Source organism: Chlorocebus sabaeus, chromosome 15 (genome assembly GCF_047675955.1).
Source record: "Chlorocebus sabaeus isolate Y175 chromosome 15, mChlSab1.0.hap1, whole genome shotgun sequence".
Classification (NCBI taxonomy): Eukaryota; Metazoa; Chordata; class Mammalia; order Primates; family Cercopithecidae; genus Chlorocebus; species Chlorocebus sabaeus.
Window position 1 is genome coordinate 77,404,837 of NC_132918.1, and position 27,595 is coordinate 77,432,431.

A 27,595-nucleotide genomic window follows, 5' to 3' on the forward strand; every position below is an offset into this window, starting at 1 on the left:
ATCTGTGGCTTTAAATTTTTTGACTTGCAACTAACTGACATACAATTTTACATTATGATAGAGGACACTTCCTATCCAACCAGAAACAAATGTTTCACAGTAGCAAATGTTACTGTGGGTGATTAACTGTGATCTTTTCTCCTCGTATTTATTTTGTACCTGCATAACCTTCAGTCTGAGAAACACTGTCCTAGGTAGTAAAACAGTTTCTCATTCTTACTGTGTCTGGAATTGGTTCCTTCTGGTGGGTTTTTGGTCTCGCTGACTTCAAGAATGAAGCCACGGACCCTCGCAGTGAGTGTTACAGTTCTTAAAGATGGTGTGTCCGGAGTTTGTTCCTTCAGATGTTCAGATGTGTCTGGAGTTTATTCCTTCTGGTGGGTTCGTGGTATCACTGTCTTCAGGAGTGAAGCCGCAGACCTTTGCAGTGAGTGCTACAGCTCTTAAAGGTGGCGCATCTGGAGTTGTTTATTCCTCCTGGTGGGTTCGTGGTCTCGCTGACTTAACGAGTGAAGCCACAGACCTCTGCAGTGAGTGTTACAGCTCATAAAGATAGTGCAGACCCAAAGAGTGAGCAGCAGCGAGATGTATTTTGAAGAGCAAAAGAACAAAGCTTCCATAGTGTGGAAGGGGACCCGAGTGGGTTGCCGCTGCTGGCTGGGGTGGCCAGCTTTTATTCCCTTATTTGGCCCCACCCACATCCTGCTGGTTGGTCCATTTTACAGAGCACTGATTGGTCCATTTTACAGATTGCTGACTGGTTCATTTTATAGAGTGCTGATTGCTGTGTTTACAATCCTTTGGCTAGATACAGAGTGCTGATTGGTGCATTTACAATCATTTAGCTAGACACAGAGTGCTGATTGGTGTGTTTTTACAGAGTGCTGATTGGTGTGTTTTTACAGAGTGCTGATTGGTGCATTTACAATCCTTTAGCTAGGCAGAAAAGTTCTCCAAGTCCCCACTCGACCCAGGAAGTCCAGGTGGCTTCACCTCTCATTATCATTACAGCCAGAGTAGTTCTGCAGATGCGCATGTATGTTCTAAGAAAACTATAGCCTTATCATTTGGATTTTCTCAGTGCTGAAGAAAGGAAGTGGTTTGCATGTGTTATAGGCAAAAAAAGAACCAAAGGATTTGTGTTTCTCCAGTCCTGGAGGAGGAGGAAAACTCTAACCTAATAGCCCTAACACTGGCTATCTGGACAGAAATATCCCCAAGATGAAATCAGTAATTCATGTAGCTACCTCAGCTCGATGGAAATGTCTTCAAGCATCGAAACCCCTTTTTTGTAGATTGAATTTTTTTTTTTTCTGAGACAGAGTCTCACTGTGTCACCCAGGCTGGAGTGCAGTGGCGTGATCTTGGCTCACTGCAACCTCCACCTTCCGGGTTCAAGCAATTCTCCTGCCTCAGCCTCCCGAGTAGCTGGGACTACAGGCATGTGCCACTATGCCCGGCTAATTTTTTTGTATTTTCAGTAGAGACGGGGTTTCACCGTGTTAGCCAGAATGGTCTCAATCTCCTGACCTCGTGATGCGCCTGCCTCGGCCTCCCAGAGTGCTGGGCTTACAGGCGTGAGCCACCGCGCCCGGCCAGGTTGAACTTTTATAAGTTGGGTTTCTTGAGTGGATCCACCCAGTGCCAGGAAGTGCCTTTTGTAGACTGTACTCCATGGTTCTCCACTGTGTGGGTTGTCTGTTGAAATTCTGCGTGTGTAAACATTCTGACAACTGTAACATGTTATGTAAATGTTAGAAATGATTATGGATAAATTTGCATTATCACATATCATTAAGTGAACATGCATTCACATTTGTCTTGGACAATGATTTATACTTGTCCCAGTCTAATTTCAGAGCATTCTCAAAAGGATCTTGTTTTAAACAATAAATCTTACAGTAACCTGCTTAAAATGAACTCTTGTGAGTTTGAGTAACATGATTCTGAGCCTCACAACCAGGACCAGCAATGATGGCAGATAGATTTCATCTCAAGCACTGACTATAGCTGATTGATGGTGGCTGCAGAGTTTTGTGTTGAGAAGGATTCTGGGGAAGAGAGTATCTTTGCCAGAAAAGGGTGCTGTGACCTACAGTAGCAAGCTGGGGTAGGGATTGGGGTGGGGACTGACAGCATCTAGCTTGGACTGATTTACTACTACTAATTTTACTACTATTCATATTTAAATTTACTACTACTTGGAATAGTTACTTCTACCCAAGTAGAACCCATCTGTGAGGCCTTGCCTGACACAGTCAGCTCGTGCTCAGCTTTGCTTCACAGCTGCACAAACGTTAGATTCAGTAGTAAGGACTATCCCGGGTACCCCTTAAGCACTTTATGTGTTATCTCAGTTAATCCTCACAGTATGAGGTACTGTCTTGTCATCATCCTTACTTTATAATAAGTCTGAACTTACAAAGTTACGTAATGTGTTGTAAGTTACACAGATACTATGCAGTAGAGTGGTTGAAGTTCTCTGCCTTCCTGCCCACTTGAAATGTGGCTATTGGGACTAAATTTAAATGTTAACTAATTAAAATGTAAATACTATGTGTAGCTACATATGCAGTGGAGCTCTACATACTTATTTTCTCCTTGCTTTTTCATGTAACTGTGTCTTGAAGCCTTTTCCATATCTATACATAAAGAACATTTCATTCTTTTTTATACTTGTGTAATATTCCTGGGCATAGATACCCTTTTGTTTAATCAGTTTGCTCTTGATGGATATTCTAAGAGTTCTGCAGTGAATAGCCTCATACTGAACCATCTGCATATATGTTGGTAGAAGCTAGAACTATTAGCAATACACGAGAAATAATTTAGTCGTGATTTCTTATTTCGTTTTTCACTTCGTAATAAGCAAGTATGAGGAAGGTGGAGAGTGACATTCCAGCTGTGGAGGACCTAGAAACATGAGCAGAAAAGAAGTTTTTTTGTTCTGGATTACCTAGCATGTCTGGTGTAGATCTCAGGTTTGAAAGCTGAGATTTTGCATCATTGAGACTCTGGTGGATGTTTGCAAATGGTTTTCAGTGATTCTCATTATCCAGGAATGAGGGCAGGGGTGTATAGTCTTTCAGTTATTATGTCAACAGAGACCAGGTGTCAGGTGGCTGTTAGAATTTGCACTACATGGTTCTTTCCATTATCAATAGATGGGCCTGCAGAATGTATATATCTAAAAAATTTGTGCTAGGATATAGAATATGCTTGTTTGAAGCGCCATGGACAGTTTGGTTCTCTGCCATCCTTGCTTAAGACTGGTGGTCCTTAAAGGTAATTTGAGACTGTGACTTAGACATTCTCCAGGATCCTGTGTGTTCTTCTTCTGAGTGAGCAGGTAGATTCTCCTGCTACCTATGTCTTTGATTCTGACTGAATTAATCGCTGACCATTCCTCCATTCACTCAGATGAACATTGTTCCCATGGTGTGTGGGGTTGATAGCATGGCTGACCAGGTCATGGATAGCCATTTTTGAACAGGCTGATAGGTGTGTGGTCCATCCCAAACTGCTCCTACTTGGCTGCTCTGAAAAAATATGGAAATAAGTATCGACTAAAATGAGACTTAGGGAGCATCTGTGGATTTCAGTTACCTCCATAGTTTCTGTTTTCTGGTTGGCTAACAGGCCTTGGGACTTGCTGAAACTTGTCTGCTTTGGATTTGGGGTCTGTTAAAATATCTAAATGGGAATGATTTAAAATCAGAATAAAAAAATAAACTAATACTGGGAAAATCTGGAAAAGATAGGCAAGTATGAAGAACACCATAACATTTGCTTGTAACCTTACCAACAAGAAAGGATGTATTCATGCAACAAGTGTTTGTTGTGCATCTACTATATCAACACTTCAGTGTGCATGTGAATCTCTTGGGGATTGTGTTACAGAGCAGATTCTGACTCAGCAGGTCTGGGGTGGGGCCTGACGTTCAGCATTTCTAACATGCTCTCAGGGATGTTTTCACTGCTGGTCCATGGACTACACTTTTAATAGGATCTGACCACAGGCTGGATCTTATGCTAGTGCTTCTGTGTTTTCTTGCAATCCTTTTTAAATGTGTATGTTTTTTTAATTGTGACAAAATACACATAACATAAAAGTTACCATCTTAACCACTTTTAAGCATACGGTTTAGTAGGGTTAAGAATATTCACATCATTTGTATTGAAAACAACGAAAATATTGAAAAGAATTAGATGTCCAGAATTCTTTTCATCTTGCAAATCTGAAACTCTATATTCATTAAGCAACAGTTCCTCAATCCACTCTTTCCCCAGTCCCTGGAAACCACACTTCTACTTTCTGTCTCTATGAATTTGACTACTCTAAGTACCTCATATCAGTAGAATTATACATTGTTTATCCTTCTGTGTCTGGCTTATTTCAATTAGCATAATGTCTTCAAGGTTCATCCATGTTGTAACATGTGTCAGAACTTCCTTTGTAAGACTGGATAATATCCCATTGCGTGTATAGACCACACTTCGCTTATCCATACATCAGCTGATGGACACTTGGGTTGCTCCCACTTTTTGGCAATTGTGCATAGTGTTGCTATGAACGCGGGTGTATGTATAGACCACACTTCGCTTATCCATACATCAGTTGATGGACACTTGGGTTGCTTCTACCTTTTGGCAATTGTGCATAGTGTTGCTATGAACATGGGTGTACAAATATCTCTTTGAGACCCTGCTTTCAATTCTTTGGGGGTATATACCCAGAAACAGAATTGCTTGATCATATGTTAGTTCTATTTTTAATTCTTCGAGGAACTGCCATTTGGTCTTCCACAGTGGCTGCAGTATTTTACAATTCTACCAACAGTATACAAGGGTCCTGATTTCTCTGCATCCTTACCAACACTTATTATTTTCTGTGTTTTTGATAGTAGCTATCTAAGTGGGTCTGAGGTGGTATTACTTATTAATTGCACACTTGCAATCATATGGTATGTACAATTTTGCATCCTTTTTGTTAAATGTAACATTCTATCATAAGCGTTTTCCTCTACAGTTTGAATTTTGATAGAAAGCCTTTTCAGTCTCCTTACTCTTTTAAGTGAAGTTGTTCACATTGATCTTTTTTCCTCTGTGGTTTCTTTCTTTGATTTCAAGCTTAGAAAGCTTCCCTATGTAGAGATCAAATAAACATTCACCAGGTTGAATCTATTTTTAAAATACTTCATTTTTAACATTTGCATTGAATACTCTGGCATTTGGTTGTTCTTTAAAAGCCCTTTGACTACAAAGAATTACACAAAATGTTAATAGTGGTTCTCCCTGGGTGATGAGATTATTCATAATTATTTTTTCATGTGTTGCTTTTATGAGTGAAAAAGTACATGTTATTTAAACCACAAAGGACCACCCTCTTGCCCATGGAACGAGCCTGGGTCAGCTCTGGAAGAGATGGGGACATGGAATGTGGAGAATCTAGCTGATGGCGAATTCTTCCTGGACCTCCACTTCCTCCATAGTAAAAGGAAGGATGGACTGTAGGGTCCTTTCTGGCCTCAAATTCATCAGGTTTAGGCCCAACTTGATAGTGTCAACCTAAAATAATCAAAAAGGTCAGAATCTAGTTTAAAGAGAGTTTAATTAAGTGCAAAGGTTAAAAGTGAGCCTGCCGGCTGGGCATGGTTGCCCACACCTATAATCCCAGTACTTTGGGAGGCTGAGGCAGGCGGATCACGAGGTCAAGAGATCGAGACCATGCCAGCCAACGTGGTGAAACTCTGTCTCTACTAAAAATAGAAAAATTAGTTGGGCATGGTGGTGTGTGCCTGTAGTCCCAGCTGCTGGGGAGCCTGAGGCAGGAGAACTGCTTGAACCCAGGAGGCGGAGGTTGCAGTGAGTCAAGATCGCAGCACTGCACTCCAGCCTGGTGACAGAGTGAGACTCTGTCTTAAAAAAAAAAAAAAAAAAAAAAAAAAAAACACCATGTGAGCCTGCCCAGAAAGAACAGATTCCAAGAAATTAGGATTTCAGCATGTTTCTGTGTAAGGCTTAATGCATAGTTACAATGATCTGATTAGTCAAGGTGGTCTTTTTGAGTGGTGGGGGAGGTATATTTAACATTCCACACTGCAGATTAACCATCATTGGGTCTTGGACTGACGCTATCTGGTGTGAGTTAGGTACAGGACAATGAAGGAGGCAGTTAATGTACAACAAAGATCAGCAATTAGAAGTGGGAAGATCTGGTCTCTCCTAGTCATTTACAATGAGGAAGTCAAGAATAGTGGGGCAGAGAGTGAAGCAGAATTGCAAGCATGCAAATTATACATAACCCAGTCTCCAAGGCCTAACTTCCCCCTTGGCATAATAAATTCAGAGGGTCCTGAAATTTTTATTTTTATTTAAAAACAGGCAGCCATTCCTTGGCTGAAGTAGTACATCCCCAGCCTAATTAAATACTACACCTTTTTAGAGAGAAAGGGGTGAGAAGGCTGTGGACAGAGTGAATGGCAAAGGGTTAGCTGGGGGCGGAGGCGGGGAGGGCATTGCCAAGCTGGGGGTTAGGACCTGCTGCAGGTGGGTGTCCATCCAGCTGGGACTCAGGGCTGTAGAGCAGAAGGGTTAAAAGGGATAATGTGGGTAAGGTATTTGAAACAGTGCCTGACACCTGGTAGGCACCAAATTGGTGCTGTTTTTGCCCACCCTGTCCCTTCCTTGCCTCTTGCCCCTGCCACGCCATTTTCTCCACCTTCCCTGCCTCCTCTTTCTCTCCTCCCTTTGTCTCCCTGATCCTCTCCATTTCTCTTGCACTATCTCCTCTTCTCTCCTTCCCTTAACCTCTGTCCTCTTCCTTCTTTTCCCTCCTCCCTGGACATGTTAGTTCTAGATAAAATCTGTGCCTATTGTTGGCCATGCCACGGGCTATGACTGAGCTTTGCCCCAGGGGCCTTCCTGCTGCCTGGAAGGTACCCAGTCTCCTCCCCAGGTAAGGCCCACTAAGCCTCGGAGCTCCGCCCTGGCTACACTTTCTCCCAGCTTTCCCTGACGTCATCGCCAGGTGTCGCTGTGTTGCCTGTTTGACCACATAGGTCGCTGTGGTACAGATATATATATATATGTATATATATATATATATAAATTTTTTTTTTCTTTGAGATGGAGTTTTGCTCTGTTGCCCAGGTTGGAGTGCAGTGGCGCAATCTCGGCTCACTGCAACCACCGCCTCCCGGGTTCACGTGATTCTCCTGCCTCAGCCTCCTGAGTAGCTGGGATTACAGGAGCCCGCCACCACGTCTGGCTAATTTTTGTATTTTTAGTAGAGACGTTGTTTCACCATGTTGATCAGGCTGGTCTTGAACTCCTGACCTCGTGATCCGCCCACCTCAGCCTCCCAGAATGCTGGGATTGCAGGTTTGAGCCACTGTGCCTGGCAGTACAGTTACACTTTTTTCTGTGCTTGTTGAAACAACATCAATCTCTGTTTACCAGTCTCCAAGCTCCATGAGGATGGGGACGTGTCTGCTTTTATTCCCTTGCATCCCCTGCACCCAGCATGGTGTCTAAAATTAGTGGGTGCTCAATAAATATTTTCAATAAAAGATTCTACCCTACAATAGGGCAAATATAAATTAGCAACAAGTGCAGGCTTTGGAGACACTCAGATCTGGGTTTGAATTGCTGACTGTAGATGGACAGCATGACTTAGGTAATTGATTTATGCTCTTTGGGCCTCAATTTCATCATCTGTAAAATGGGGATAATGTGGCACCTCTCTTGTGGGCTGTAATAAAGATTAAATGAAATCTTATATGAAGTACCCATCTACTCAAGTTCCTTTTAAATTTCATTTGCATAGCGTTACAGGATTTGTGAATCAGTGTATATTTTAAGGTCTAAGACTTAAGACGATTCATGATTTCATGGGTAATAGAATTTTATACATCTATGTAAAGACCCAGGACTGGCCATCAGCAAACCTGAGTCCTCCAAGTTCTGTCTTAGTTAGTTATTGACCTTTGCTCCAGGGGCCTTCCTTCTGCCTGGAAGGCTCCCCAGCCTCCTCCCCAGGTCAGACCCACCTGGAGGCCGTACCGGATTGTAGGATGCAAGGTGAACATGACTCAGTCTCCTGCATCTTAATCTGCAAGATGAAGAGTTTGGGCAGGATTAAACGCATCATGCAGGCAGCACCCTTATGGCTTTGGCTCTGTCTGCTTCATAGCTGTAGTAGTATTTGATTGCTATTCTTTCTTTGAAAGTTTATTTTTATTTATTTATTTTTGGAGACAGTGTGTGCCATTATCCAGGCTGGAGTGTGGTGGCATGATCATGGCTAACTGCAGCCTTGACCTCCTGGGCTCAACTGATCCTCTTGCTTCAGCCTCCTGAGTAGCTAGGACTACAGGTACAGCTACCATGCCCAGCTAATTTTTTATTTTTTGTAGAGACAGGATCGCACTATGTTGCCCAAGCTGGTCTCAAACTCCTGGGCTCAAGAAATGCTCCCTCCTCAGCCTCCCAGTGCACTGAGATTCCAGGTGGAAGCCACTGTGTCCAGCCTAAATGTTTACTTTAAAAGACAACTTCATACCACTATAGTAAATATCACAAGTAGAAGGTAACAACAACAAAAGCCAGTAGAATGAAAACAAGACGGTGTTACAGAATTCTTGCCAGATATTACTACCTGCCAAGGGTCAGAGTCTGAGGCCTCTTCAGACTTTGTGAAGAAGGGAAATTAGCACACGCTGGAGAGATGGGAACCACTTGATGGCACTGCAGCGAGACATTCTGCACTCGCTTAGGACCATGAGAGCTGAGAAGGGCACGAGTGATTCAGTGTCATTTGGTTTTGTGTGTATCCCTAGTCCCCATTTCTCACTTTGGGAAGCACTGGATTAGATCATAGACCTGGAAGGAACCTTAAAGATTACCTGCCCCACCTATCATTTTGTAGACGGATGAGCTGAGCCTGATGTGGAGGTGGCTGCTCATGCTCTTGACCCAGGCTTGTGAAGACCTATGCCCTTGATTCTCAAAATGCAGGAGTTGAAAGACAGACAGACAGATAGATATGCAGGAGTTGAAAAATAGGCAGGCAGGTAGACAGAGAGATAGATATGCGGGAGTTGAAAGATAGATAGATAGATAGATAGATAGATAGATAGATAGATAGATAGATGGATAGATAAGACCTGTGCCTGACTATGCTTGTGTAGTGTTACAGAAACCAGCTGAGACATGGAGAGTGCCAGCAGTGTGGCCACAGGACCCCAACTATGACCTGTTCACATGCAAACCACCTTTGTGGGCTGTAGTCAGTACTTTTATTTTAAGCTCAGCTCTAAAATATCTATGCACATTTTTGGACTGGCCTTCTGCTGGTCAGTCACATTTCTTTCTCTTTTTTTTTGTTTTTTGTTTTTTGTTTTTTGAGACAGAGTCTTCCTTTGTAGCCTAGGCTAGAGTGCAGTGGTGTGATCTCAGCTCACTGCAACCTCTGCCTCCCGGGTTCAAGCGATTCTCCTGCCTCAGCCTCTTGAGTAGCTGGGACTGCAGGCGCATGCCACCACATCTAGCTAATTTTTTTGCATTTCTAGTAGAGACGGGGTTTCACCGTGTTGGCCAGGATGGTCTCAGTCTTCTGACCTTGTGATCCACCCGCCTCGGCCTCCCAAAGTGCCAGCACGTCAGCCCCCGCACCCGGCCCATTTCTTTAGAACAGGGTGTGTCACTTATAAGTAGATTCTGGTCCCTTCAAAACCCTCCGGCTCCTCCAAAACATTTTTCTTGCTCTATTTGATCCACAAGAAAAATGAAGCTGCTCTTTCATATTGGTCAGAAGAGGTAACACTTGGGACAAATGCCTCTAGTACCATTCCAGAGGCACAAAGGAGTTTGGGGTACGGGTTATACTTTTTGATTTTTTATAAACCATACAGATAAAAGTGGACAACAGAGAAAATACTGAGTTCAACGTGGAGATTGGGCTGGGCGCAGTGGCTCATGCCTGTAATTCTAGCACTTTGGGAGGCTGAGGTGGGAGGATTGTTTGAGCCCAGGAGTTGAAGACTAGCCTGGGCAACATAGATCCCGTCTCTACAATATTTTTTTAAAATTAGCTGGGCGTGGCGGCACACATGTAGTCCAGTTACTCAGGAGGCCAGGGAGCGACGATTCCCTTGAGCCTGGGAGGTCAAGGCTGCAGTGAGCTGTGATTGCACCACTGCACTCCAGCCTGGGGGACAGAGCAAGACACTGTCTCAAACAAACAAACAGAGAGAGTATACCAAAGGGGGTTAAAACAAAATGAAATATAGTGTTTTAAGCCCTGGTCCTCCTCCTCCATGCCCTGCCTCCCCGCCACCCTTGCCAAAAAAATTATTGTATAAATTATATATAGAGAACAAAACTAGGCCTTAAGGTACTAGGATCGTTTTGTTCCTCTCCATCCGTGAATTTAATTCCACAGTCCTTCCTTCAACACAACACTACCCCAACCCCCAATCCCTCCCACTACATTGCCAATCCCTGGGTGGCAAATCCAACAGCTTGGCCAAAAATTACTTGGAGAGGCCTCTAGTTGTGTCAAAGATTCTGTCTTTGTACATCTATCGGCTTTTGCTGCAACACAGCCCACTCTCCCCTAACTCAGCTGCTTAAAATAACAAGCATTTAAGATTGCTTTTGAGTTAGGGATCAGCTGGTCGGGCTCACTCATGTGTCTGCAGTTAGCTGAGTACTAGGTGGAAAGCACTGCTGTGTCTGCTTTTCCCAGCCCTGATTTGCGAAGCCTTTTTTTGCTTCTCCGCAGGGGTTTGGTCTTCCCGAGCACCATCCTTGTGTCTTCTCCCTGCACCCTGGGCCGGGCTGTCCATTATGGTTCTCCCAATAGAAGGTTGAGCCTGGGAGACTTGTCATGGATCAACGTGTATTGCAGTTGGGTCCTTTGTATTGAAGTCCACTGCAGTTTACCCTTCTAACCACATCTGCTTCCACTTTCCTCCACCTCTTATCACACACAGCCTCATGAACGCCTTTTAGCTATTCATCTCTCTGAGCTGGTGGTGAGCTTTTGAGAGCAAAGAACACGTTGCCTTTCCCCTGCTGTATTATCACCATCCGGCCCAATGCATTACACACAGTAGGTGCTCAGTAAATATTTAATGACTGAGATAAATAAGTGAATGAATGAAATTATTGATGAAACCAGGAATGAGGTAGAATGAGGTCTTGATGGCCCCCCAAGAGTAAAATAACTGGAATTCCCCTTATTAATTTTTACCCTGTCACTTTAAGCCCCCATTGAATCCCAAAGGACATACAGACATGGTCTGAAGGGCCTAGTTCTTAACAGTACCAATGTTTGTTTAAATTTTCGTAACTCTACCCAGGGGTGGTGGCACGTGCCTGTAGTCCCAGCTACTCAGGAGGCTGAGGTGGAAGGATCACCTGAGCCCAGGAGGTCAAGGCTGCAGTGAGTTGTGATCGCGCCACTGCACTCCAGTCTGGGTGACAGAGTGAGATCGTGTCTCAATCAATCAATCAATCAATCCAACTCATTGCAGTAAATACTACAGGTTTGTCTCCGGTTGCAAATGTTTGGCTTCCCCAGGAGGCAGCTGTAAAGGGGAAAGCAAGTGTATTCCAGTGAGATCACGGGGAGGGATTCCTGGTTCTGATTTACTTTTCCACTTGACTTACTAGACTTAGATTCCTGGTGTCTCATAGCCCCCCATCGGTTGACGCTCAGTCCCCCAGAACCACACTTGTTCTCTCTGACCTCGTGAAAGTTACTTGATGCCAGGGAACACTGTGAACCACAGCCTTTATCTCCCTGTGAGTACGTGAGCAGCTGTTTCCAAGATTAGAATAAAGGTGGTAGTGATGGTGGGAGGTTCCTGGCCTGCTTTCTACAAAGTGTCAGTAGGAGAATTGGATTAATGGGTATTTATCTAATAACCTGTTCTGCTGGCATAGAATAAGAATTTCACAGGTACAGCTGCATAGCCTTGATATCTACAGCTATTCTTTTGTGAGGGAGGAGGGCATCGGAATTCTAATCATTGTGCAGAGCAGTGGCTCTCAGCCTTGGCTGCACATCAAGTCATCAGGGAGCTTTAAAAAGTACAGATGCCTGGTCCCACCGCAGAAGTGCCAGTTCCATTGGCCTGGGGTGTGGTCTGGGACTCAGGATTTTTAAATCTCCCAGGTAACTGTGCAGCCAAAGTGGAGAACCACTTGTTTAGTTTATCCGTTCTATGTCAGGAAGGGGACAATACTTATAATCTGTTAGAATTATTTGAAGTTTTGTGGTTGTTAAAGCATATAGGTTTATATGCTGGGATGAATTATAGTTGGGTTAGAATAACAGATTCTTCAGGGGATGAAAATAAATGTCTCCAACGTGTTCTGCAGCCGCTTGGCTGCCCCCACCTTTTGTTATCATCCCCTACTCCATCTCATCAAATTGTCTTGAGAATAATTGTGAGAAAAAGTAGCAACTGCCCTAGCACATGAATTTGCAAGATGCTCTTTACTGCATTCTCTCATTTACTCCTCACACCAGGAAAGTCAGCTAAGAAACAAACCGTTTCTCAGTGGAAAGTCCAGAGGGGAGAGCTGACAGGCTCAGCTAGGATTGAGTGCCCACTGTGGCCCCAGCAGCGGCTTCTGTGCGATGGATACAGGTGCCTGGTCCCACCTCCTCTGCTGCAGGAGCCACGTGCAGACACGCACTGCTGTCGGGAGGACTGATGTTAACAAATCAGGGTCATTTTTGTCCCCTGTAGGAAAGCCTATGGGAGACTGAGCCATCACTAGAACATGTTTGCTAAATAGAGATGCAGAGAAAAGGGAGCTTAGGGGCCAGAGGCCGGCTTGGTTGTGGAGAGGAGGGAGTGCAAAGTACTCAGCAACTGGGCCCTGTGCTCTCCCTTTGCTCCTCTTCGGGAGTCCACTCGGGTTCTTGTCTTTCCTCTGTGCTTCTGCCTTGCACCTGCTGCAGTTCATCAAGACACAGTTTATTTTACCATAGGTACATCTCAATATCCTTTGAAGACCTTCTAGGGTCATTTTCATGCTTTGGGGTGGATTTCTTTTCTGCCTGTGATGTTGTCTTCCAAGATAGGTTGATTCTTACTAGTTTCAAGGGGTGGTGCATTTTGACCTTAAACCAAATTCTGGTGCTTTCCCGGTCTCAGGCAGTGGTGAAAACAACTCAGTTTCAAATGGCTTGGGGCTGATACACATCACATCTCGAGTAAGCTCGGTGTTTGGATCAGAATCAAAACACAAGTCTTCTGAATTTTAATCAAATGCTTTTTCTCTCCTGCCCAAGTGAGTTTATTTTTGTTCTTTTCCACGGTTTCTTTTGTAGGGGTTCAGCTGTTGCAAAAATAATTGGTAATAATGTCAAGAAACTTCAGAAGTTTGCCTCCACAGTGAAGATGTGGGTCTTTGAAGAAACAGTTAATGGCAGAAAACTGACAGACATCATAAATAATGACCATGAAAATGTAAAATATCTTCCTGGACACAAGCTGCCAGAAAATGTGGTAAGACTTTGGGGTGAAACGTACATTGGTTCATTCCGCAAGTTATGCTTGGTGGAGCAGCATTGGGACTTGGAACTGGGAAAGCTGCTTTTCTTTTCCCCAGTTCCTTTCCACTACCAATTGGTTGGTTGATTTTGGTTTTTCTGACTCTGAAAATGGGTTTCCTATTAGTGTGCCAAGAATGCCTTAACAAAGTGCCAGACTGGTACCTTAAACAACAGAAATGTATCTTTTGTAATTCTGGAGGTTTTGAGTGTGAGATCAGGGTGTTGATAGGGTTGATTTCTGAGGTTTCTCTCCTTGGCTTGTAGATAGCATCTTCTGTATTTTCACGTGGTCTTCCCTCTGATCCCGTCTCTATCATAATCTCCTCTTACAAAGATAGCAGTCATATTGGATAAAGACCCATCCCAATGACTTAAGTTAATTACCTCTTTAAAGACACTGTTTCCAGATACAGTCACATTCTGAGTACAGCCCATAACAGACTTCCTGCTTGGCATTCAAAGTGCCAGCCACGGCTGGAACTAACGAACTTGCCTTAGGCTGTTCATGCTCCCCAAGTAGCTCCTGGTATACCCTAAGTGCATGAGATCAGCTTGCTAGGACAGCTAATGCACTGGTCTGTAATTAAAGTCAGGGTCAAGGCCTAAATTACGGAAGGAGATAGAAGAAAATGGGAAAATGTAAGATTGACAGTTTAAATTCAAGCTTATTAAGTCTGGGAGAGAAAAATACAGGTTATTGCCTGACCTCCTTCTATTGACTTGCGGAGGAAGAAAGAAATGAGCTTGGGGAGTGAAAAGGGTGTACCCTGCTGCTTGTCTGAATGGAATTGATGAACTTCTTCTTTTGTCAGATTCACCTCTTTGTGGTTTTCTATCATAATCTCTTTGAAAACCAGACAGTTGTGGCTGTCTGATTCCTATGGTTAACCCAAGAAGCTCATCTCCTGTGTTAGTGAAATACCCTTTACTGCATATATTCACTCACCAAACCTTATGAGCATGCACTGTGCATGCAAAGCACAGTGTTGGGTGCTGGGGACAGAAGGAGGAATAAGACAGTGTTGCTTTCCTCAAGGAACTGAGCAGGGGAGACCGATCTCTAAATCAGTAAATGTGGGGAAGTTTTAGTTACAGTATTTGTTAGTGTCAAGCACCATGCTAAGCAATACATATAGTCTAATTTAATCCTCTCAATAACGCTCTTAGGTTGATACTACTGGTTTTCCTATTAGGATGATGATTTTGATTATATAGTGGAGGAAACGAGGACTCAGAGAGGCTAATGAACTTGTCCAGGGTCACACAGCTAAGGGCTACGGTTCAGATTGATTCCTGGTGGACTCATCCCCGAGCATGCTCCTGAGCATGCTGAATCTGTTGCCTTCCCGACAATGATGACTTTCTGCTCTGGACTCGGGTGAGCCAGCATTTCCCTACAGTGATTCCTGGTGCAGTTGGTGGGGGAGGAAGAACCTTTAGGGTTGTGAGCTTAGAAGTTAAGTTGTCCAAGTATCTGCTGGAGAGAATGAAAGAGGCGGCTGTTCCCACTCCAATGGAAGGCCTCTGGGGTCATCTCTAATCCATTCTTGGGTCAGATCATTCTTTTGAGCTTCACTTTTCCATTTTTATCCGAATTGGTTGCCTCCTCCCTTTGGTAAACTACTTGTTTCATTGTTATTTTCCTCCCACGCTGCCTGGTGCCTGTCCCTTGTGCACCTGTCTGTCTACCTCCGCGTGCCCTCAGTGTGTGACCTTGCTTTCTGGTTCTTCTTTCACCCACAGTCCCTAGCGCAGTGCTTTTCCTCCAGTGGATATTCAAGGAGTGTTGGGGGAAGTGAATCTGCTGAGTGGTTCTGTGAAGCTAGAGCCTCTGCTGTGAACAGGGAGAGTGGGGGGGAAGGAACTGACACAGAGGAGTTGAGAGAGCCTGCCCCCCATATGACTGACTCCACCACCCACCCCTGGTCACGGGGTATGGACAGAGGCAGGAGAATTCGCTCCCAGAACCCTGCTGATGTCTAATAGATCTCTCGAACCTATTCTTCCTGTTTAAGTGAAAGTTTTGACCAACATGTCCCCAGTCCCTCACCCTCCAGCCTCAGGTAGCCACCTAAAAGACCAATTTTTAGTCATTGTTTTTCTTTCCAGTTCAAACAGGAGAGGTTTGTTGCATTTCCGTCAACACAAGCTCACTGTTTATGCTGTCATTTGATGTGCTGACTTCAGACTGAGACTTTTCTGTGTGAGACCCCCAAACTGCTGCCCACCTGCCCCTTCCCCAGGTCCACACTCATCATGTGGCCCCTCCCACATGGGAGCCTTCTGTTACAGTGACTTCACCATGCCATTGCCTGCTCACTAAAAACTGAGCCCTTCTGGGTTTGCGATTTCCCTTTAGATCTGAATGAAAATAATGCTCATTATTTTCTGAAGGCCGAGTGCAGTGACTCACTCCTGTAATCCCAGCACTTTGGGAGGCTGAGGGGGCCGGATCACTTGAGGTCAGAAGTTCAAGACCAACCTGGCCAACATGGCAAAACCTCATTTCTACTAAAAATACAGAAATTAACTGGGTGTGGTGATGCACACCTATAATCCCAGCTATACTCAGGAGACTGAAGCACGAGAATTGCCTGAACCCAGGGGGTGGAGGTTGCAGTGAGCCAAGATTGTGCCGCTGCACTCCAGCCTGGGCAACAGAGCAAGACTACATCTTAAAAAAAAAAAAAAAGGAATGCTCCATCTAAAAAAAAAAAAAAAGAAAATAATGCTCATTATTTTCTGTAATTGCAAAATGGTTGATCCTGTTTTCTAGCTCTGTTTCCAGAGCCTGTGTTTGGAGCTCATCAAGGTAGAGGACTCTTGCATCCCTGTTCCAGCTTCAGCCAATGACACCAGGATTTAGATTCCAGCACCCCCATGAAATATAGTTGCCATTGCCTCTCATCTTCTGCCTGCTTTTTAAAAAACTGCTTCACTTAGATATAATCCACAGACCATAAAATTCAGTGACTGTTTTCGTACATTTACATAGCTATGCAGCCATCACTACAGCCAATTTTAACACATTTTCGTCATCTTGAAAAGAAATCTTGTACCCTTTCCTAGTTGCCTCCTGTTGTCCCCAATTGTCCCACAGCCCTAGGCGACCACTAATCTACTTTCTATCTGTATAGATTTACCTATTCTCAATGTTTCATATAAATTGCATCTTACAATATGCGGTCTTCTGTGACTGGCTTCTTTCACTTCGCATAATGTTGTCAAGCTCCATCCATGTTGTAGCGTGTATCAGTGCTTCGTTCCTTTTTATGGCTGAATACGATCCTGTTGTATGGATGTCCCACATTTTGTTTACCCGTTCATCAGTTGATGGTCATTTGAGCTGTTTCCTCTCTTTGGGTATTGTGAATAATAGCTTTTTGTACAATGTGAACCTTTATATACAATGTTTTGTATGAACATATGTTTTCAGTTCTTTTGTGTGTATACCTAGGAGTAGAGTTAACTTTTTGAGGAACTGCCAGACTGTTTTACAAAGTGGCTGTACCATTTTACATTCCTATCAACAGTGTATGAATGTTCCAATTTCTTCACATTCTCACCAGCACTTGCTGTTATCTGACTTTTTAATCCTAGCGGGTGTCTCATTCACGGTTTTGATTTTCATTTGCCTGATGGCTAACCATGTTGAATATCTTGTGCTTATTGTTACTTGTATATCTTTGGAGAAAAGTGTATTCAAATCCTTTGTCCATTTTAAAAATGGATTGTCTTTTTATTATTGAGTTATTCAAATTCTTTATATATTCTAGATACAGGTCCCCTTTCTTCACAAGTATTTTTTCCTGTTCTGTGGGTCTTCTTTTTACTTGCTTGATGGTATCCTTTGAAGCACAAAAGTTTTTAATTAAGAAGTCCAATGTTTACCTTTTTACTTTGCTGTGAGCTCTTTGAGTATAGTTTCTTGCCTAGGTCTGTATTCACTAATGTCTCCTCAGCACCTGAAATAGTGCCTGACATTATTTGTGGTCTGAATAAATGCCAAGAATAGTGGAAGTGGTAAGGAAGAACAAACTAGGATGAAGAGTTTTGTTTCAGTGCTTTAGGTGGTATCACATGGAAAATAAGTTTAGGGCAAGACTTAAAAAAAATTAATCATTTACATTTGGGAACTAGGGTTGGGGTAATACTTACTAATTTTTGCTGAAAGCCTTCTGAAAATTAAAATATCAGTTCAGTGGGAAGCCTCACTGTTAACTCCTTTCTTCCCTGGGTTTAACTCTTTGATTTCATTAGAGGAGTAGTTTTCCATGGTGATCATCAAATTTTAGTGTTCATCAGATCACTGGGAGAGCTTCCCAGGGATACGTGGGCCCACTCCTATAGTTTCTGATTCAGTAGGTTTCAGGTGGGGTCCCTGAATGTACATTTCTCACAAGTTCCCAGGTAATGGGGATGCTGTTGGTTCAGGAGCCATGTTTTGGGAACCATGGGAGTACATAATAAATTGATATTATTGGTGTTGTACTGGGGAATCCAGGCGGTGGATAGCTGTTTTTCTAGAAGTAGCCTTACTTACCAACAGTGGCATGTTTACATAAGAATCATCAGATAAGGTCCTCTGTCTGAGGGTCGTATTTCTGCATGTAGTATGTAGAGCCAAGTATGTGAATTTCACCTAAGATCTTGGCTGCAAGTGAGATGAGGAGAACAGAAGGGAATTACAGTATTTTTAAGCTTCTACCATGTCCCAGGTACGACAATTGCTGTGTGTTTTGCTCCTGGTATTGTCTTGAATCTGAGTACACACATCCTCCAGAGAGTGTAGGTGAGTTGCCATGGTGTCTGGTTAGCTGACTGGCAGTAGAGGCTGGCCGTGATGCTCTGCGCACCCACGGCAGCTGGACCATTGTTAAACCACACCATTCTCATTAGGAACCAGAATTGTTTCAGCATGTAGATTCATACAGACTTGAGGTAGAAATAACTGTGGTGACCCTAAGAGATTAGATAAAAATGAGAGCAGCCTTGGTATCTTTTATTTGGCTTATCATTGTTTCATCTGTCTTTACTATGATGTTGGTACAAAAAGGTTTGTGGTAAGATTCATGGATTTTAGGGGGAAAAGTCTTCATTTGAATGACAGGAATATTCTTATAATACTATATTTAAAAGATATAAGAGTATTACTTTAATTCTGTAAATACAATTTTAGATATTTCCATAGGCTCAAAAAGGCCTTGGAAGGAATGTACCAAAATATCGATAGTGATTATTTCTGGTGCAGAGAGGAGCAGTTCTTACTTTCCTACTTAGATGTTTTTTCTTCACACTTGATCCAGTGAGCCTATTTATAGTCATGAATGAATGGAGAAAGCGTTTTAATCCTAATTGCTTTTAAAGACCATAAAATAGCATCTTTGGAGGGTGACGAGGTCAGTCTGTGATGATAGAAGTGAGGTCTTTTTCTCGCCCACTCTGATGACCGCAGCTAAGATGTTGCTAACAGGTAAAAGCTCATTGAACACACGCTATGGACAGTGATGGTGGATCCAGGAGGTACAAAAGAACCTTCAGGCTTATCCACACAGACTTCGCCAGCTTTGTTTCCAATGATTTTTATTTATTGTTAGGTTTTTATTAACTTGAAGCAAGAGCACTGGGCTCCTGAAAGTCTGGGCATTAAGCAATCCAGCCCTGATGCCTTCGTTCTGGGTTGTTTGTCCTACTTGCCGTTGAAAGGCAAGACCTGTTGTTCTGAGTTGTGCTTCCTGGCATGTTTCAGGACGTGGAATGACGGACACTCTCAGAAAGATTTTTGGCAGGAGGCTCACATAATCAGTCACCATTTCCAAAGCAGCTCCTGATTATTTTCAGAGCAGAAAATCGGGTAGGCGCTTAGCAAAAGGTTTTATTCTGAAAGATGAGATTCACATGATCTCATTAGCTGATGAGAACTTATTCTCATACTGTGTAAGAGGAATAATGGTCTGTGAATGGACCATGCACACCATAAAAATACAGCTCGCATTGTGCATGTTGCTTCTGTGAGTTAAACCCCAAGTATTCCACCAAGGAGAATAAGCCCCAACCACATTGTCCTAAAGACCGTCACATTCCCTACCACCTGCAGGTTCCCCTTTGATTTATTAAGAAGGAAATGTAAGAAACAGAAGAAATCCTGACCAGCTGGCAGCTTCCTTGAGAATGGTTTGTTTGTTTGTTTATTTATTTGTGACAGGACCTCACTCTGTCCCTGAGGCTGGAGTACAGTGGTGCAATCACAACTTTTTGCAGCCTTGACCTCCTGGGCTCAAGTGATCCTCTCACCTCAGCTTCCCAAGTAGCTGGGACCACAGGCACCCGCCACCACACCTGGTTATTTATTTATTTTTTTTTGTAAAGACGAGGTCGCACTGTGTTGCTTAGGCTGGTCTCGAGCTCCTGGGCTCAAGCAGTCCTCCCGTCTCAGCCTCCCAAAAGTGTTGGGATTATGGCATGAGCCACTGAGCCTGGATGGGGATGTATTTTAGCAAGAGACATGGGAATAGGCCGATTCCTTAAAAGTTAAGGATTTGCAGGACACAGGTAGATTTTTCTGATGAATACGCTTTCATTTGTTAAGGTCTTTGTAGTTTCAAAACACTGTCACTCATATTACTTAATTGGAAAGTGCTCTGTGAGGGAGCCAGGTCGGAAAGGTAATTTTTATCTTCATTTTACATATGGGGTGACTGAGGTCGATGAAGCTGAGTCGCTCACCAGAGGTCACACAACTGGTCAATTGCAGATGTGCAACCCAGACCTTCAAACCTACATTTTTTCTCTTTGGTTCTGGTGTTTTTTCCACTTCACCATGTTGAAAATGCCCCAAAGTGAGAAAGGGAGGAGAGTGTATGTGTTAGAGGTGGATGGGGAAGAGGAGAAACAGTAGGTCCGGAGGAATAGGTTTTAATTAAATGTCAGGTGGCCAGGCTTCATATGAACCAGGGAGTAGGGTGCATAAATGTCCATCTGAGCAAGGCCAGTATGAAGGGGAAGGGCCGATCGGAGTTCTTGTGAAGGCCGTGGGAGGATGGGTGGGACACAGGCAAACACATGAGAGCAAAACGATGAGCTTTGCTAATCAAGGACACACAGGCCAATTATGGGTTGGCATCAAGAGGGTTGTTTTTTTGTTTTGTTTTGTTTTTTTGAGACAGAGTCTTGCTCTGTCGCCCAGGCTGGAGTGCAGTGGCACAATCTCAGCTCACTGCAACCTCCCCATCCCAGGTTCAAGTGATTCTTACGCCTCAGCCTCCTGAGTAGCTGGGATTACAGGTGTGCACCACCACACCTGGCTAATTTATATTTTTAGTAGAGATGGGGTTTCGCCATGTTGGCCAAGCTGGTCTCAAACTCTTGACCTCAAGCGATCCACCCGCCTCAGCCTCCCAAAGTGCCGGAATTATTACAGGCATGAGCATGGCACCTGGCCTGCATCGGGAGATTAATGGAATAGAATCAAAAAATGCTTTGTTGGAGGGGGTGGAGTCTCCAGGTGTGAGAGGAATAATGTGGCAGGTGGATTTTTTGTAATAAATCTTCCCCACTTGTGGACTACCCAGCCTAGATTACCAATCTGGAGAAGCCTTTCCAAAGAGGAAAATAGGCAAATAGGCCTCCCCTGCCTTTGGGTCTGCCACTAACGAGGGCTTTGGGTTTGATCTGCTGTATGGGGAGTGACTCTAGGTCGTCATTCAAATCAGCTTAAAGCTAAACGTTTGGGCTCTTGTAACTAAAGATCCAGGTAGTGTTGACTTCAGGTGTAGCCTGAACCAGCAGCTTACATGATATTAACAGGGCCCTGTTTTTCCCTCTGTTCCTCTGCTTTGCCATCCACAAAGTTGGCTTCATCCACTTGGGAGCCCCGTGGCATAGGTTCTCCCCTCACATTTGTAAACATGGATGCAGTAGTTCTAGACTTCACAGCAGCATCCCACCCTGTTCAAGGAAAGACCCATGGCTACTCCTGAAGAACAAGCAAGCGTCTGTTTCCCAGAAGACATCTGCTGGTTTCTTGTTAGCGCTGATTGTTTAATGTGCCCATTAGCTTGAACAAGTTAAGAACCACCCCTGGAGTGGGGTAGGGGCCAATTCCACCCAAATGGCATGATTAAAATGGGGAAGTGATAGCTTTGGAAAGGAAGTTTAAGGAAACTTCTGCTAGGAAGAAGGGGAATGGAGGCTAGGCAATAAATTATAGGAGTCCTCCACACCTCCTGAAGGGATAAGGGAATGAAACTTGAGGATATATTTTCTTTGGGGAATCCTTTGTGTGAGGGAGTAACTCTTAGCACAGGCATTAGTCAAGGTAATAGGCTAAGATACTGCCAAAGACATAATCATGTGACAAAGAACAAGAGACTTGTCTTCCTCTCACATGGAAATACTCTAGTGCTTCGCTTTACACTATTATTCTTGGTCCCTTTTTTTTTTCCTGTACCATCTCCTAGGCCTTGTAACCGTCACTGTGATCAAGGATAAGTTATCAAGGTTTTCAGCTCACAGGAAGGGGGAAGAGAAAGTGTGGAGGAGGCAACTCACTGTCTTGAGGGCTCTGGGCTGTCAGTGGAACCCACTTCTCCCTCTCACATCCAACAATGAGCACTTGGTCCATGGCCGTGTGTAGCTGCAAGGACTGCTGGGAAATACAGTCCTTGGCTAGATGACCAGCAACCAGCTTACAGGTCTGTGATTATAGAGAAAGGGGAGAAGGAATTTTGGCTGGGAGTTGGCAGGCTCCATCACAACCCCCAAACTAGGTTTCCTCAGAGGCTGGCCCATTCTGAATGATGTTCCTGTGACAGACACGGTTTCCTCAGAGAAGAATCTTCATCCAAGGCCTTTCATTTTGGGAACCAGGGGTTCCCTGGTTAATGGGGACTAAGGCAGTTATAGTTAGGTTTAAATACGTATGACAGAAAACCTAAAATAACAGTGGTCTGAGCAAGGTAAATGCTTGTGCATTTTTCTCTCATGTAAAGACGTTTGTGGTTGGTGCAGCATCATGGTGGCAGAGATTCGTTTGATTCCACTGTTCTGCCATCTCGGCATGTGCTGTCCTCCTTCTGCTCTAAGATGACTGTCTGAATTCCAGCCATGCCTTCACATTCCTACTGGCAAAAGGAAGGAGAAGGACCTTCCAGGACATTTTCTAGAAGTCACAGGCAGCACTTCCACTGATGCTGCCTTGATCAGAACTCAGTCACACGGTATACCTAGCTGCAAGGAGCACAGGGAAACAGCCTTCTTTGCTGGCATTCAGGAGCCCAGCTTGAAACTAGGGGTTCTAATGCTGAGGAATAAGGAAGAACAGATACTAGGCGCAGCAGGCAGCCTTTGCCAGAGACCGTGTGCCCTGGAGTCTGCACTGCATGCCCTCACTTCTGCCGTGTTAAACTAATCTTCACCCTTAAGGAATGAAATTGTCATAATAGCTGACATGTATTGAGTGTATATCAAGTCTCGGGTACTTTTCTATATCAGTTAGTCCTCACAGCGGTGCTCTCAAAGGAGAGTTTAGTGTAGGATCATTTACAGAGGGGCCATGGGGTCGAGGGAATCAACAGGGGTTTGTGAAGTGCTCAGAGATTAGCAACAGCAGGAAGCCATTACCACCCCTGAAAGGGTCAGGGAAAGAACATGTCACCAGCCTGAAGAGGGCTTAGAGACATGGCCTGAGAAAGGGGCTGCCTGGCAGCAGGTGCAGCTGTAGAATGAAGCCAAGCCAGAAGCACTGTGAGCCTGGGCAGAAGTGGCCCGAGGAGACCTGTCTCTCCTCCCAGACTTTGGTCACCTGACAGTGCCTCCCGTTGCCTGAAGCCCACTGGAAGCCAGAGAACAAGGGAGCCTGGGGAAACAGTTGAGAGAAAGCAGCCTCCTGGGAAAAGAATGGGGCAGAGAAGAGCAGAAAATGAATGGAGGGCTGGTGAGGTGGGAGAGCAACAGAGATCAACCCACATAGTGTTATTAGTGGTGCCTTTTGCAGATAAGGCATTTGAGGGGTGGAGAGGATAAGTCACCCGCCCAGCTGGTGACAGAGGCAAACCTTCTCTGCTTCAGACCCCCATAAGGAATAAGGAAGGCAAAGCAAACACATTTGCCTTCCTTGTCTATCTGTGCAGTATTCTGCACATAGTAGGCATCTGATAAATGGTCAGTGAGTGAAACCATGTGGACAGGCATAGTTTGATATAGGAGGAGAAACTGTCTTCTCTGCCTTTTGGTTGCAGGTTGCCATCTCAAATCTCAGCGAGGCTGTGCAGGACGCAGACCTGCTGGTGTTTGTCATTCCCCACCAGTTCATTCACAGGATCTGTGATGAGATCACTGGGAGAGTGCCCAAGAAAGCGCTGGGAATCACCCTCATCAAGGTAACTCGAGTGCACGCCACCCAGGGCTGCACATTGCTTATCAGGAAATTTCATTTCCTCACACTCTCATCTGCTTGAGATGTGGAGCTGAAGGGGAAGTTGTGGCAGTTTTTCGTTTGTGTTTTTAAAGATGCCCAAAAGGCCATAAAACATACAAGACGAGTTTAGCTCAGGCTGAGAGTGGGCTGCTTTCTGTGGCAGCAGACTAGCAGCAGCCGTGATGTGAGGAGCTGTGCTGCCCCTGCCAGTCCACTCTGGGGGCTCAGCCTGCCATCTGGAAACCACCAGCAGTTCGAATTAGCTGGGAGATTAATAACCGTTAGAGCCCATTCCTGGATATATACCCTAAAGCGTGTGTTTTTAACCAGAACTCCACAAACAACCTCTGAAGGTCCACAGGGTGAATGCGGGAAGTTCATGCACTTAATTGTGGAGGAAAAAAAAATCCTTGCATTCTAACTCATTTTATCCTGTAAGTGAAATGAACATTCTCTTCATTTGTGAATGCAGCTCATAGCCAACGTTTCAGGAACAGTAGTATTAGCAGGATCTGAAACCTTTTGGTCAATAGGAGTCACAGGGCTTTCATTTCACTTTACACCTTTTTCTGATATCTCAAGGTATCGTTTATACTCGTCACTACTTGGAAATTGTGGTAATTATTAGACCTGCCGTGACATCTTTTTCTAATTGCAATAATAAAACAGTGCATATATTACTTTATTGTAAATTTGTTTTTTAAACAAATTTCAACATAATTGGATTCCTGGGTTATTTTAGGTGTTTGGTTTTATGCCTCTGAAATTCTGAGAATGAGTCCATAAACTTCACCAGACTACCAGGGGTAAGGCCCATGTTGTTGGAAAGATTAAGAACTCCCAAGAGCAGATCATGAGGTCAGGAGATCGAGACCATCCTGGCTAACACAGTGAAACCCCGTCTCTACTAAAATACAAAAAATTAGCCAGGTGGGGTGGTGGGGGCCTGTAGTCCCTACTACTCAGGAGACTGAGGCAGGAGAATGGCGTGAACCTGGGAGGCAGAGCTTGCAGTGAGCCAAGATCGCACCACTGCACTCCAACCTGGGCGACAGAGCGAGACTCCAAGACTCCGTCTCAAAAAAAAAAAAAAAAAAGAACTCCCGAGAGAGGCTGTGCCAGAGCATTTACAGATGAATGTTCATGAAGGCAAACCAGAGCAACCCAAATGTCATCAGCAAGAGAACAGACAAATGAAATGTGAACTATTCATTTCGGAATACTATGCAGTAAGTGAACAGAAACGAACCAGAAGTTTCATGCAGCCACATGAGTGAATCTCTAAAACGATATTGTAATTCAAGATAGCACAGGTGAATGGCACAATTCTCTTTATAGACCTGAAACACCAGGGATAGTGACATATAACATTGTTTAGGGACCATCCGATGTGGTAAAATAATCAAGAAAAGCAAGGGAGCGATGCATACAGCATTCAGGACGGTGGTTCACACTGGGGAGCAGGGGTAGAAGGAGGATGAACTTGAGAGGAGACACACAGGGGACTTCAGTGGTGACAGTCACATTCTATTTCTTAACACGAGTGATGAGTACATGTTTATTTTCTTCATTTGATTCTTCTTTAAGCTGTGCATAGGCAGTAGAGATGCTTACTCTTGTAAGTAGGAGACATTTTTCAAGTTGAGTAGCCATGGGACATCTGCTATCCCATGCCTCTTTGATTTGGCGGTTTGTTTTCTCCTAACTTCTTGGCATCCTTGTAGGGCATAGACGAGGGCCCTGAGGGGCTGAAACTCATTTCTGACATCATCCGCGAGAAGATGGGCATTGACATCAGTGTGCTGATGGGAGCCAACATTGCCAATGAGGTGGCTGCAGAGAAGTTCTGTGAGACCACCATTGGTAAGCACTGCCTGGGAGGGGCCCCGGGAGTCTGGACATTGGATGTTTGAACTTGTACATATTCCATTTCTGATATTTTCTGTAATAGACTCTTCACTGTCCCTCTTAACATTCCTAAGTGGGCATTCAGTGGGGCGGGGGTTTACGTAAGGAGGCTATTTTGTGGGACTGAAGTGTTTCAACAACCTCCAGAATGAATATAAATGAATACGGCCAAGAAGACCATTCTGACTTGCTGTGATCCAATAGTGAATTATTGAGGTTAAACACAAAGGTGCAAGGTTGCTTGTACCAAGAAACAGGTGGCTACATCCATGGTAGGGGTCCCCTGGCCTTGGAAATGCAAATTTTCTTTTCTTACAGATGCTAGTATCTGGATCCTCATTGATTCCAATGAGATCTAAACATCGGTTGAATGACCCCCATTTTCAGGTGAATAATAAGACTCAGAGAATAAATTACCTGCCTCAAGATTCCACACTACTGTAGAAGCCAGGAACAAATTTGAGTCTTCTGTTTCCTGAAATAGTCATGAGCCTTTTCTACTCTTACATATAATAGAGTAGATACATTGTTCTCACACTGACGTTATGAAAATTTTCATTTCTTTTAAAAGGGGCTTTGACAATTCATTCTCAAGTGTCCATGTACCATATTAAAGGATGCTTTGTTGGAAGAGTAATATTATTGTATTTTCAGATGCTTTGCAAAAGTTTGTCTACCACTGCAGAACTTACTTTCCCCCTTGTCAAACCTGCAAGCAATATGAATCATTTCTCCGTGGCAGCTTTGTAAGAGGAAGCTCTGAGAGATGTCAGGCTTGCTTGCGTGAGATGAATGCGCAGGAAAATGTAGCTCCAGATTCTTATACCTGCCTATACATAGGACTTTTTAGGGTTTTTTGGAATTTTCTACCTTAATTTTTATTTTTAATTATGGAGGTATTTTACATGATTATTATGGAAGATACAGATAATCGGCCGGGTGCGGTCGCTCAAGCCTGTAATCCCAGCACTTTGGGAGGCCGAGATGGGCGGATCACGAGGTCAGGAGATCCAGACCATCCTGGCTAACACGGTGAAACCCCGTCTCTACTAAAAATACAAAAACTAGCCGGGCGAGGTGGCGGGTGCCTGTAGTCCCAGCTACACGGGAGGCTGAGGCAGGAGAATGGCGTAAACCCGGGAGGCGGAGCTTGCAGTGAGCTGAGATCCGGCCACTGCACTCCAGTCTGGGCGACAGAGCGAGACTCCGTCTCAAAAAAAAAAAAAAAAAAAAAAAGATAGAGATAATCAAAAGAAAGCTATTTTAAAATTTTGATAGTTTTGTTTTATATCCTTTTTCTCTATTTGTACAAACTATTATATTTGTAGTAAATCATATACTGTTTAATAATTGCTTTATTCACTGAATATGTAACAAAAACCTTTCAGTCTGTTAACATACTGTACATCCTCATAACTGCATAGCATTCCATCAACAATTCCATATATTTGGACACAAAACTTTTTTTTGAAAAACAGTATTTTTTGGAGAGGAGAAGTATCACAAATAATATAAAGAAGAAAAGAATAGCCTGTGATATGACCTGCCCAGGTTGTCATTTACAAAAGTGATACACAGGTTTAAAAAAAATTTCAAGCACCATGAGAAGGTGGAAAAGTAGAACTAAGATTGTAATTTCCCATCCATTTCCCTCTTCCCAGAGGGAATCACTGTTAGCAGTTTCTTTTTTGTTT

The 27,595-nt window shown here is 43.9% G+C and overlaps 1 protein-coding gene across 1 annotated transcript in view; it reads left to right on the forward strand.

The window, feature by feature from the left end:
* The window catches only part of GPD1L (glycerol-3-phosphate dehydrogenase 1 like), a 64,448-nt gene that overhangs the window by 7,032 nt on the left and 29,821 nt on the right, over window positions 1-27,595 (forward strand). Inside the window, exons 2-4 of the mRNA XM_008009367.3 lie at window positions 13,352-13,529; window positions 23,815-23,955; window positions 25,718-25,856. Of these exons, the coding sequence (XP_008007558.1) occupies window positions 13,352-13,529; window positions 23,815-23,955; window positions 25,718-25,856 (458 nt within the window). The remainder of the gene's footprint in view (window positions 1-13,351; window positions 13,530-23,814; window positions 23,956-25,717; window positions 25,857-27,595) is intronic.